The sequence below is a fragment of the Colossoma macropomum genome, unplaced genomic scaffold, assembly GCF_904425465.1.
Source record: "Colossoma macropomum unplaced genomic scaffold, Colossoma_macropomum, whole genome shotgun sequence".
NCBI classification, from domain to species: domain Eukaryota; kingdom Metazoa; phylum Chordata; class Actinopteri; order Characiformes; family Serrasalmidae; genus Colossoma; species Colossoma macropomum.
In genome coordinates, this window is record NW_023494791.1 from 44,806,061 (window position 1) to 44,819,160 (window position 13,100).

General features: G+C 42.2%; 1 protein-coding gene across 2 annotated transcripts in view; it reads left to right on the forward strand.

Annotated features, from left to right (window-relative positions):
* kcnh5b (potassium voltage-gated channel, subfamily H (eag-related), member 5b) overlaps positions 1-12,574 on the forward strand; it is an 81,316-nt gene extending 68,742 nt beyond the window's left edge. The window contains exons 11-12 of one of the 2 annotated variants that reach the window (XM_036573519.1): positions 11,561-11,762; positions 11,820-12,574. In XM_036573519.1, the coding sequence (XP_036429412.1) occupies positions 11,561-11,762; positions 11,820-12,574 (957 nt within the window). Of the gene's footprint in view, positions 1-11,560 lie in introns of both variants that reach the window. The other variant, XM_036573518.1, reaches the window with a different exon arrangement.
* The last annotated feature ends 526 nt before the right edge of the window (positions 12,575-13,100 follow it).

Here is a 13,100-nt window from a genome sequence, read left to right on the forward strand (position 1 = left end):
CCTTATGTAAAATGAAATGTAAGGAATAATATTGAATCAAATTTAATTCAAACCTAAACAGAATAAAACAAACAGCTAATGTACAGTTTTTAAGTTCAGATTTAAGGATCAACGTAAATGTAGTCGGTAAATAGTTCCATATTTCCAGGGCTCTAGATGCAAATTCTGTTTCTCCTTCTGTCTTGGTATCACCAACCAACCTGCATGCTGTGACGTTTGAAGGGACACTCCACCCAACATTTAAAAATCCAACCATCGTTGCATCTGTTGTAAACATGCTCACTCTCCTGCTTTGATGTATCTTGAAAATGGGAGGAACGTTTGAAAAACTATGTGCTTTTATTAAGTAAGATTATCTCACTATGTTGGCAGATAATTTTGCTCGTTTTATGTGCTTAAACCAGCAAAAGTGTCTCCCAGTATAGTGATATAATTTTACTAGACAAACTTACTTAAAAAAGGGAAAGGTGTCCAGAAATAAGCTAGATAACCTTATAATAAGTGCAAAACCATCTCAAAATAGGAAATATTGCACATATTGACTAGATTTTGCCCAAACTGCCTCTGGAAGCAACATCAGAGGACTGCAAACTCAATTCACAGCCACAATCTAACAATAATCCTGCCCAGGACTTTGTATTTATATTGCTGGTTGAATTGAAGAGAGTCAAATTCAACACTTTATATCAAATTTGTGGATACTTATGGTATTTTGTGGAGGCTTTTAGCCTGGTTCTACTGAACTTTGGGCCTTGGTGGCTCATGGAGGCTGTAGGCATTTCTCCTATCTAATAACAATCTGAAGAATCCTACCTAAATCTTTGAATTTATGCTGTTGGTTGTATTGGGAAGAGTCAATTTGGCTCATGTGGTTTCTGAATCTGTATAAACACAATTAAATTCACTAAACTGGGTTCAGTATTTGAAGTATCTACTCTTTGTCCACTGTTTATAGACTATAGTTGAGCACAGGAGCTGTTTTGTCTGTAAGTTTTGAGTCAGTGGGTTTGTGTTTGTGAGCGTAGGAGGAGAGCTGGAGGGGAAGCAGACTGTGGGGTCAAACAGACACACAAACACACACGCACAGAAGCCTAATACATAAATAATGTGGCTCAGACGTGCTGGTGGTGAAGCGTGAGGACCATGAGATGTTTTGGTGTGTTTCTCTGGTGGTGATGATGTGTGTACTGTGTGTGTGTACAGCCAGGAGTGTGTACACTTAGAGAATTACAGGTGTGTATGTGTATGCGTATGTGTGTGTCTGTGTGTGTGTGTGTGTGTGTGTGTGTGTGTGTGTGTGTGTGTGTGCGTGCGTGTAGAGACTCACACTCGTCTCCTTTCTGCCACGTGTGCTAAATTATAAATCACCAAAAAAGCTGTGGAAATTGTCCTCGCACCACCTCCACCTTCACTGCTATATAACAGCTTTGAGATAAAGAGATGGAGGGATACATGCAGGGTGTTCTAGGGCAAAATAGTCCCCAAAGTAAACATATTTTTATAGACTTCCCACTATTTTGCCATCATCAACATTCCATATAAAGCTCGGAAGACGTGTAGGTTCACTGGTGGTTTAGGATGATAAATAAAATGGCTTTATTTGTGTTGTTGCCATAGTGAGCCCTGGTTCTTATCACCACCACTGTAAAGACATCTGAACCATTTCACACCAAACCACTCTGACTCTGTTTACATTGCTATGATTATATTATGCAGAAATTTTGCAGAATTGTCCTTTAAACGAGAGCGATGTTAAAGTCTTCTTATAAACAGAGCTACATTTTAGCCACAGGATATAGTTATAAGTTAGTGACGTTATTGTTATACTTGTTGCTTTTGATGGCTGTGGCTTCACTGGGAATCAAACTCGTGAGGGCCTTTTGCACCACTTGGGAACATCTGATGGTTTTGGGATCTCAGTCAATCAGACTAAAGAGGTGAAGGGTTTGAGACTTTCTTAGGACAATATATGAGAATTCCTTATTTTCTCAGTGTTTCTTTTACAATCCTCTTAAAGTTTTTTGTTTGTAAAGCTTCTGGTTGTAGAGCGAGAGAGGCTTGTTGAAGGAGAGAGAGAGAGAGAAAGAGAAGAGAGAGAGAGAGAGAGAGAGAGAGAGAGAGGAGCTGATATAAAGAGACAGGTTGTGTCATGTCCAGAAGCCAGACACCATGTCAGACGAGTGGGCCATGAGGACACTTTCCTTTCCCTCATCTCTCTCTCTCTCTCTCTCTCTCTCTCTCTCTAACCAAACATCTCTTTCTCTTCCTCGATCAATAATTATTTATCACTCACACTGTATCTAATATAAGAGTAAAAAATGTATTATCTCAGCACCAATCCAATTTCTCTCTCTATCTCTCGTAGTCTCTCTTTTTTCTTTCTCTTTCTCTTTCTCACTGTCTCTCTCTCTGTCTGTCTCTCTCTCTGTCTGTCTCTCCCTCAGTGTGCAATAACATTAGAAACTCATAATGACAGAATGATAATATGTCTCTCTTGTTTCTATCTCTCTCTCTTTCTTGCTCTTTTCTTTCTTTCTCTCTTTCTCTCTCTCTCTCTCTCTCCTCCTATCTCCCTGTCACTTTGTTTCTTTCTCTACTCTCTCTCTCGCCGCGTAATACTATTAGAAGCTCACGATGACAGAAACATTTTAAAGCGGTGGTCTTCATCTCTTGTGGCTGAAGCCGAGGAATCCCCTTTGAGTCTGACTGAGAAAATATCACTCAGGCAGTCTGAGGGGAGAAGGTCAGCGCTCTTCCGCTCTCTGCAAGTCCCTCACTGCCACGGTTACACAATAACAGCCTTTCTGTCCCAGACAGGCTGCTAGAACTCTCTACACCAGCCTGAGAGAGAGAGAGAGAGAGAGACATAAGGAGAGAGACATAAAGAGAGAGAGAAGTGAAAGTAAGAGAGAGAAAGAAGAGAGAGTAAAATAAAGGAAGAATCAAAGCAAAGAAGCTCTGATCATTGTATCAAGTGTGGTTGAATATTGAAAATATTCCTTCTGCTAAAAACATGCTTTAAATATAAAGCCAGAAAACTTAGCAATATCAGGTTCAGCTCAGCTTTTTTCTGCATTCACTAGATCAACCTGAATGTCATTTTGTTCCAGTCAGTTTGGAAAGTATTTCTCAGCCAGTCTTTTTTTGCTGCATTGTTTATTTGTTCAGCTGCCAACTGAAAACCTTGCTTAGAGCCAACAACAGGTTGAGTTTGATGTTAGCTGTGACAGTCTTCAGAATCTGAACAACTGTGCTGCAGCTTAAATATTACTTCATAGTGCTAAAGTAGTGTAGTGACCCTAAACTGGCTGGCGCTGGCCTCTAGACACTCAAGCTAGGAGGGTCATGGAAGGTGCACTGCGTCTGAAAGAGGAGGTTGTTTATGTTGTTGTTTGTCTGATTTGTTGTGTTGTTCTGTGGGTTGGTGGTCACCGTGAGGGTGAAGTGTGTGGTCCATGATGACCTCCCCTGCGAGTCCGGTGCTTTGTATGTACCTTTCCGGTCTGGTGTTTAATAAAGTGCACTTCTTGTAGTGGAATCATGGCCTCTCCTGTGTCTTACTCTATGCCGATGCACCACTGGTGTCAGAAGTGGGATAGTGCCCTCCAGCGGACTGCAGTGAGGAATTGTGCTTTCACAAACTCAAGAGCAGATGGTGAGAAGGGCAGAGCCCGGCCAAAGACTTTGATGATGGGGATAGCGTTGTGAGCCTCCACAGCGATGACCACCTGGATGGTGACACCAAGCGCAGAAAGGCTAAGTGCAACAAGACATGACAGCGTTGCAGGCAAGAACGAGGCCAGCAAAAGTGAACCCATGGAAGACCTCAGTGTGGGAGCGTCACAGCGAGCAGCGGAATGGTTGCTGAGCTAGCTTTACGGAGAGAGACGACACCGCAACATGTGGCACCATGAGCCTGGCGGGTAAATGGATGCTGATCCACAGCTTCAGCAATGGCTGTGGGATGTGAGTCAAGTGCAGCGTGGATGGCAGGCTTATCGCCCTCACCGATATCCCCACTGCGACCAGGCATGCTTGCACATTTCAAGAGAAGCACATCAAACAACTGTGAGGCAGTCATTGTCAGCTCAGAGACCAAATGGCTGCCGGCTGGAGGACAATTGCTGCTGTCGGGACTTGACACTACATGCTGTGCAAAGTTTCACTGCACACAGGAAGAACCGCAGCAGCAAGAAGTGCAGCCCCTGGTAAACGAGTGGGGATGCTTGCTGCAGAGGAGTGTTGCTCCGTGTCGGGGAGAGGGTTCAGTTTGTGTGGGTTCGTGGTCACCATGAGAGTGAAGTGTTTGGCTAGCAGTGACCTCCCTGGCGAGTTCAGTGCTTCTGTATGTGCTGTTCTACCCTGATGTTTAATAAGGTGCACTTCTCATGGGGGAATCATGGCCTCCCCTGTGTCTTACTCTACGCCGAACCTGCAGTAGTAACGGTTAACTGAAGCATAAAGTGACCAGCACTCAGTGGAGTGATACAGTTATGGTGAAAAAAACAGGCTGTTATCACAAATAACATAAGTACGATGCTTCAGTTTGTGTTGCTGTTGTAGAAAACTTGGGTTAAATTACAAAAGTGGGATTACTTTCCTACTTTAACCAAACACCAAAATTTTGAAGGGTGAGCTGCGTTAGTTTTATCAAAACTCCTGTAATGTAACTTGTGGGATCTGACTGGGGGCCAATTCGTGTAATTTCCCAGTTTACCACAAATAGCCTGAACCCAAACCTCATTAAAAGTCCAAACAAACTGTAAGAACTAACTTGGGGGTTACTTCCCCCATTAAAACTAATCCAGCTCTAATAGGTTTATGATGGTCAGTGGGTTTTACAGCACAGTATATCATTAAAGTTGTTTACTGTCTGTTCCCAAGTGTGAATGCATGTGTTGAACTCTGCTACACTGATCTCAGGTAATTACATTCATTTCTCCATCTGTGTGTCGAATGTTGGAATACCAGTAAGGCAGGACACTCCGTCAAGTAATGAGGAGTGTGTGAGCACCTGGACTCCTGCTAATGACCGTCAGACAGTCAGGGAGGACCGGCTGCACTGCACAGCATCATTAGAAAAGCACTCATACAAACACTTCTGGACACATTTAAGGAATCACCACAAATCTGAGAGGATGCTGAGTCACGTATCTGCCACACCGTAGCACTGCGTGCACGCGCGTGTGTGTGTGTGTGTGTGTGTGTGTGTGTGTGTGAGGGATAAAGAGACAGACAGTAATGTTACATAATTGTGTTACCTTGCTATGCACTTTCTGTAATGTAATGTAATACTACTACTACTAATAATAATACTGATGATAATAATAATAATAATAATAATAATCATTATCATCATCACAGTAGTGACAGGGACCCCAATATTGTTCAACTGTTGTTCCTATTGTAGCATTCAAATAAGCTTGGTAAGCATGAAAGAAACTCATGTTTTCTGACGTTCGGTAATATTGAAATGTGTTTTCATGCATGTTATGGAAGCAGCATTCATTTGTTGCTGAATATGAAGCTACATATATACAGTATATCAATACAAATTCATTCCATGCTCTCTAATAGACTGAGGATCTAGCTATAATGTACACTAAATATGTCCAAGAATTGAACCCTGTGGCACACCACATGTATTTCTATGAGTCTTAGATCTAAAGCTGCCCATGAGATTATACTAAAGCCACTTTATACTAAACCTGTCTTTAAGACACCAACAAAATTATAATGTTACTGAAATGAAATGAAGACTGAACGTTAGAGCCAAGATGCACTTTGTATCACATAAGCACAAAATCATGTTAAACAGGCATGAGATGCATTTTTGACCCACTTTTGGTCTAAAGGTCATAACTGTTTCTTTTGTTCGGTTGAATGAGAATTCCAACAAATTAAGGGAAAGTGGGTCAATCCATATTGACGTCTTCAACAAAGAACATCAATACAGTGGGGTTTTGATGTTATTAGGCAGAATCCAGTCGAATGCTGTAACCCTTTTTTACACTGAAGGCTGTTTAAAATATGTACCACGAATTGAAAAAAAAAAAACTTTTTTCTGGCTCATGTGTTGATTTTTGTCTTTTTTATAAGGATTTTTTAAAAATTGTGGTTTAGTTGGCCAAAAAGTTCCTTTTTCACAACATGTCCAAATGTGTACCTTGCAGTGCCTTGCAGTTTGTTTCTAATGTGAGTAAAATAGAGCTTTTGCAATCATTTGAGTTTTATATAGTAAACATTTGCACCTTGTGTGATTTTGAGTTCATCAACTTTTTTTTCATTTATTATCTGATCATAAGTGCTTCCTCCAACCCTTCCAATCAGCCCATCCAGTCTCGTCCCTCTAATTGCCCTGTTAATGACCACTCAATCCCAGCAGCCCTCTTCAGAAATTGCCCCTCTGTTTTAACCTTTCTATGAGGGCTGTTACCAAATGGACAGAAGGGAGGAATTATTGGGTCAGTGGAAATGAGGACAGGAAGGAGAGAATGGCATATGGAGAAGATCTTGCCAATCATACAGTTGTGCCGTTCTCATGCCAAGTGTGTCAGTAACGTATAGCAGACAGTCTATTGTGGTCTGTTGAGTGCTATTTTTACATGTTTTTCCAGTTTCTCATTAATAATCTCATAAATATGTAGCAGAAGACACAAGACACGCCATCTGCGGCAGGTTGAACCCAGATTGTAGCACTTCAGTCATTCATCCCGGAGATGATTTCGAGCTTGTTGTTTTGTTATTGTTTTATTTTGTTGTTTTTTTGGTACACTGTACTGCGTAGGGTTGAGTGGGGTGAAGCTACACTGTCTGTACTTTATCTCACTCATAGTAACAAAAGAGGCTTGTTCAGAAATCCCCTGTTGACTCACACTGCTCACCACCGAACACTCGTCTCGGCCACAGCACAGTGCTGAATGTGAGTGAAGGGTATTTTAACAGCAGTGCGTCATAACTAAAAGTCAAGTGTTCATTCATTCGACCAGGGGCATTACTAGAGATTCATGGATGGGGGGGGGCTAAGCCTTTACTCAGGGGGTTTTGTATATTAAGCACAGATCTTTTACGACCTCAAAACTAAATCTATCTCCTTTTTCTTAGATAAACTGTAGATCCTACGTATGTTATGCGTATCACTGCTTTCGGAACAAAACCTTGTCTCTCCAAAACGATAACTTTACAGGAGAAGGAAAAAAACTAAAAACTTTTTTTTTACTTTTAATGTAAGTCAATGGAACCAGATTTCTTTCCAAGTCTATATATCTAATTGTTTGCTGGGTGTAGTATCCATAATTAATGCTGGTGTAAAACATCCCATTTTAATTACATAAAAGAAAGCAATTCCAATGTTATCAGCTCAGTTTTATCATCACACTTAGCTGGCTGTCTTTTTCACTCTGCAGTGAGAAGCCGTAAAGGCCTGCGATCCCAAACATGTTTACTGAGCGAACCAGTTTTAATTATTCATCCAACAGGCTGCTCCACTTCAAATAAAATGACTTTCCTGAAGTGAGTTGGGAGAGGGCAGCCGGTAGGGAGGATAAAATGATATAATTTAAGAAATGTGGAGTGTAAGCCATCACCGCGGCTATTAGTACAGAATACATCCTCAACGTATCTCTCTCGAGAGAAAGTTTAATCAAATTCACCACATTCATAACAAACCCTAAAACACTTGCAGATTTAATTCTAGCCATAAATAAGCCATTAATCACTCGAGAGCAGCCTGAGGGGGTTTGATGTGTGGTTATAATGAGTATTCATTACTACACATTATTAGGAAATAACAGAAACGCATCTTCCGCAGAGCCTTTAGCTGATGGATATGTCACTGGTAATTTATTATGACTACCCACAAGCTCTTACTATTCGTGGCGAGTCTCACTGGGGTTGCCACCCATCCAGGATTCTCCTGTATTATCCTGGTTTTTAGTTGTGAGATCGCAAAAAAACTTTCAACAGAAAAAGTAAAAGAGTCCAAAGCTGATGTTTTGGTAGCTGAGGTTAAGGTTAGTGGTGGTTTAGGTGAAGCACAGCAGCGTTCAGCTGAAGTAGAAGAATAAGAGTGCCTGCGCAGGCGTGGTGGGGAATATTCTAGATGTGTCCTGCTATCTGGCTGCCGGAGAAGAAAGATAAATGCAGGCAGCGTGTGGGACGACTGCAACTGCATTTGAGCTTTATTTAGTCTTCTGTCAAGTTCTGGGACAAAAATAGAGAACAGAAGAAAGAAGCATGCAGACCGAGACTGAAGTCTCACCTTTATGCAATCTAGCGTTTCCCATGATTCCTGTATAATGTGGTCCAAAATGTATTTCGCTGCTGTCTGAAAAAACCTTGTATCTCCATTTTTGTCGTTTTTCAGTTTTTGGCATAATTTGAAAATACTCTTTGTCTTTTACATTGTGTGTAAATTTCATGAGGAATGGACCAAAAGAAACGGCCCAAAATTACTTGGAAAAAATGTCTGGTTCCATTGACTTGCATTAAAAGTAAAGTAGGTTTTTTCCTTCTCCTGTAAGTTATTATTTTAGAGATAAGTTTTTTCCAGAAAGTGATATTACTTTTTATTTAATTATAGTTTTATAAAATTATAAAAAAAAATGTGCTCCAGCGACCCTGCGGCTCAGGAGAATAAGCAGCTTAGATAATGTGTGTGTGTGTGTGTGTGTGTGTGTGTGTGTGTGTGTGTGTGTGTGCATATCTAAAAAGCACTCTAGAGTTGTACAACTATCTAAGCCAAGGGTGCATAAACTTTTTGTTTTGGGGGAGCAGGTATTCAAATCACTCTCTCACTCACTCATCATCTAAACCACTTATCCTTCTGGGTCACAGGGGATGCTGGAGCCTATCCCAGCCCTCACTTGGCACCATCAAGATTTCTAATCAATCAACAAAAGTGTATTTTATGACATTATACTGTTATTTTTTCTAAAATACTTTAAAAATGCAGAATTTAATAAGTTGTATAAACAATAGTATAAAATGTGATTGTTTTTTCACTGAGAAAGTGGGGTGGGATCAGGGTAACTTACCAGTGGGCCAAATCAAATTACCTCATGGGCGTTTCTTTGGGCAGCTGTGGTCTAAGTTTTGGGCTTGTAGTTGGGATATCATCAGTTCAATCCCCGGCGATGCCACAGTCATCCATGGCTAAAGGTCCAAAAGATCATGATTGTCCTCACTCTTTGAGTGGGTTGGGTGGTCCTCCATCTCAGCCCTCACTCAGTGAGATGCTAGCCAGTGCTGGTATCTGCTAGCTGCTATAATGGAATTTGCAGTTAGTGTTCTCCTCCAAGCATGTTGAGCTGTCCAATGACATTGTGTCAGTGTCAGTTTGAAAAGATACAGCAGAACCTCACATGACTTGGAATTGGACCTGCCATGGGCACATAAAACATAGACAAAAATATGTCTGTTGTCAGAACGAAATCTTGTATCTCCAAAATGGTAACTTTACAGGAAACAGGAAAACCTACTTTACTTTTAATGTAAGTCAATGGAACCAGACATTTTTCCCTAGTCATTTTGGGTTGTTTCTTTTGGTCCATTCTTCATGAAATTTACACACAATGTAAAGAACAACAGGCATTTTCAAATAATGTCAAAAACTGAAAAATGACAAAGATGGAGATACGAGTTTTTCTTCCGACAGCAGCGATATTTTTATACATATATGACTAATTCAATTCTTATTTTCCTTTTATATATATGCTTTTGAAGTATTTTAGTTACAAGCTATCGTGTAATGTTATAAATCAACAGGACAACAAGTTTGGGCACCCCTGCTCTAGAGTCTTTTAACAATCAAACACAGGTATGACACACCAACTACGATCGTGCTTGTTGGCGTTTGTTTGTGTTCATCTGGTTGATGTACTTTGAAGGCCTAAATTTTGCCTTTCACTACCAGATGAAGACAAGGTTGAGGTGACCACTGGATATGTTGCCTGTTTCATTAGAACACAAGGCAGAAATTTTGAGCACTCTTATGACCATGTGCTCCTCTGCGTGGGCGCCATCTTTTCTTTTCCTGCGGACTGTTTGAGGCGTTCATCATCTCAGGAGCGTGTGTGATGAAGCTAAAGGCCGTCATTAATATTTAAAAGCGGAATAATTTGTTGGACCCCTCCCTCCCATCCAGGCACTAATTACTCTCCACCGAGCCTGAGGAGAGCTCCTGTAGGGGGTAGGGGGTGGGGGGTGAGCAGGGTGTGTGAGAGGCAGAAAGGAGGACAAGACGTAGTGAGGGAGAAGAAAATGGATGTATAATTTAAGACAAAGTCTCCAAAAGCAGACCCTCCAGAGAAAGCACTGGTCTCAGAACACAGCTACGTTGACTAAGTTGGACAGACATGGGATATACATTAAAAATGCACAGTGCTTCTACTTCAAAACAGCATAAATGCAGCATCAATGCTGAGTGTGTTTTATTCACAGTGCCACTACGACACCTAGATTTAGGTTCTGTACTCCACTCACTGAGCTCCATCTTTAAGTGTCTATCTATCTATCTATCTATCTATCTATCTATCTATCTATCTATCTACTGAAAAATGCCAACTTGCAACTCAACTGTAACTCACAGCTCTACTCTGGATATGTACAAGTAACTAACTATGTACAAGTAACTAACTTGCAACTCAACTAGTAACTAACTCGCAACTCAACTCATACTCACCAGTAACTGACTCACAACTCAACTCATACTCACCAGTAACTAAATCGGAACTTGGCTCGTACTCACCAGCAACTGACTTGCAACTCAACTCATATTTACCAGTAACTGACTTGCAATGCAACTCGTATTCACCAGTAACTAACCCGCTGGCCAGCTTGCCAGTAACTAACTAGCAACTTAACTCATACTCACCAATAACTGATTTGAAATTCAGGTTAGAGTTAGTCACTCACTGGCAAGTGAGTCACTGACTACTCACCTGTAACTGACTAACTCAACTTGGATTTGCCAGTAACTCACTCGCAACTCAACTCATACTCACCAGTAATTAACTCGCATCTCGATTTGTACTCAGCAGTAACTAACTCGCAACTCAACTCCAGGGTCTCTCTCCCCTCCATTATGGACATTTGCACCACACGCTGCATCTGCAAAGCCACCGGCATTGTGGACGACCCCATCCATCCCTCACACTGACTTTTTTCACTGCTGCTGTCTGGCAGAAGGTACCGGAGCATCCGTGCCATCACTGCCAGACAACTCAACTAGTATTCACCACTAACTCACAACTCAACTTGTACTCAGCATTATAAAACTAAAATTTTCTGCTAACGACTTGAGATTTGACTTGTTCTTGCAACCCAGAGACTTGAGACTCAGCTTGGACTTATGAACATCTCTGGTGCCTTGCAGGAATGTTTTAGGGGAATATATTGGTGCTGTCATAAGAAAACACTTTCAGAATGCACCTGTACTCGTTCATCGAGGTTTTTTCCTTTTCCTACAGTTACCATTTCAGAGATTTTCTTACCATGGTGACAATATGTATGTCTGTGTCTCTCACAAAAATGTTTATCGTCTCCTCTCTTGCTTTCATAGATAATCTTCCGTAAGATCAGTGATGTCAAGAAGGAGGAAGAGGAACGCCAGCGCGCAAAGAACGAGGTCCCGCTGACCATCCCCGTGGACCACCCGGTCAGAAAACTCTTTCAGAAGTTCAAGCAGCAAAAAGAGCTTCGCAACCAGGAGGCATCAGCACAGCATGACCTTGAGAAGAACCAGCAGCACCTTCACACTCACCTCCAACACACGCAGCTACAGCAACCGCACACGACCATTACCCAGAACACGCTCCATTCGGTCCAGAATGGAGCGGCTAGCACTGGTTGCTGTAGCGGCGTAGTCACTATATCCCAGATCACACCCATCCAGAACTCTTTGTCCTTGTCCAAACCTGTCGACCCTGTCAAGCAGAACAACAGTGATATCTTGGATCTTAAGCCTTCTGGTGACCAGACCCCAAGCACAACCCGCTTGAAGGTGAGCAACGCTGCCCGGGCCAAACCGGCAGGGACAGCCCGTGGCTGGATGAGGCTGAAAAACAACATGGCCCCCCCAGGGTCACCACCGGAGGATGGTGGAAAAGAAGGACGGAATAATGTCATCAAAGCCGTGTCCATGGAGCGCCTCTCGCCAGAGGTCAAAGTCCAGATAGAAGGTGTCATTGAAGTCAGCGGTTCCAGAAAGAACTCCCTCCGCAAAACGGACTCATGGGACAGCGGGCTGACCCACAGTGATCAGAGACTGGACCACATGGGAGAAGTGCAGAGTCCCGTATCTGGAGTAGAGGGACCAGGACAAGAGCTTTCGTTCCAAGCAGCGTTGCAGGAGGCCAGGGCAGAACTGCGGGGGGAGATCCAGGCCCTCAGTGGAAGGATGGCTGTTTTGGAGGAACAGGTGGGACAGATTCTCAGACTGCTGTCCGGAAAGAGTGACCCACCAGTCCGGACGTCTACCCCCAGAACATACAGAGACAAGCTCAAAGCACAAGACATTTTTACAGTCTCCACACCTGGTAGCCCTGACTCAGACAAGGAGGATGGGTCAGTCTGAGGGACACTAGGGATGTCCCAAAATGATATGAAAGATACCAGAACCGGTCCAGGCTTATTTTAATAGGATGATTTCAGCTATATTAAGCCAGATCAAATTCTGATCCTGTCTTAAGTCCATTTTGCCACATTGCACTCTATTTATGCCACTGTTATAGAGGTGACGGAAACAGTCCTACTCTGCAACCTACAGCAGTTAGACACATTCTCCAAAGTAGTGTAAATATCTGCAGTGTGTAGAGTGACCACACGTCCTTTTTTCAGACCAAAAACACTAGCTGGAAAAGATCTGGGATATGGCTTTGCTTTCATGTTGACATTTGCTCACCACGGTCTGCCCTGCGCTACCCTCCTGCCCCCAGTGTCCACTTCTTTAAAAAACAAAATCCTAGCAATGTGGAACTATTCTAATGTGTAAGATGAAAACAACACTGCAGCAACTTGTTATATCTGTAGTGCCAGTCTGGTTAACAAATCCAGCATCTCACGAAGGAAGAGCTTTAACGTAGGTGCACTCATCAACATTG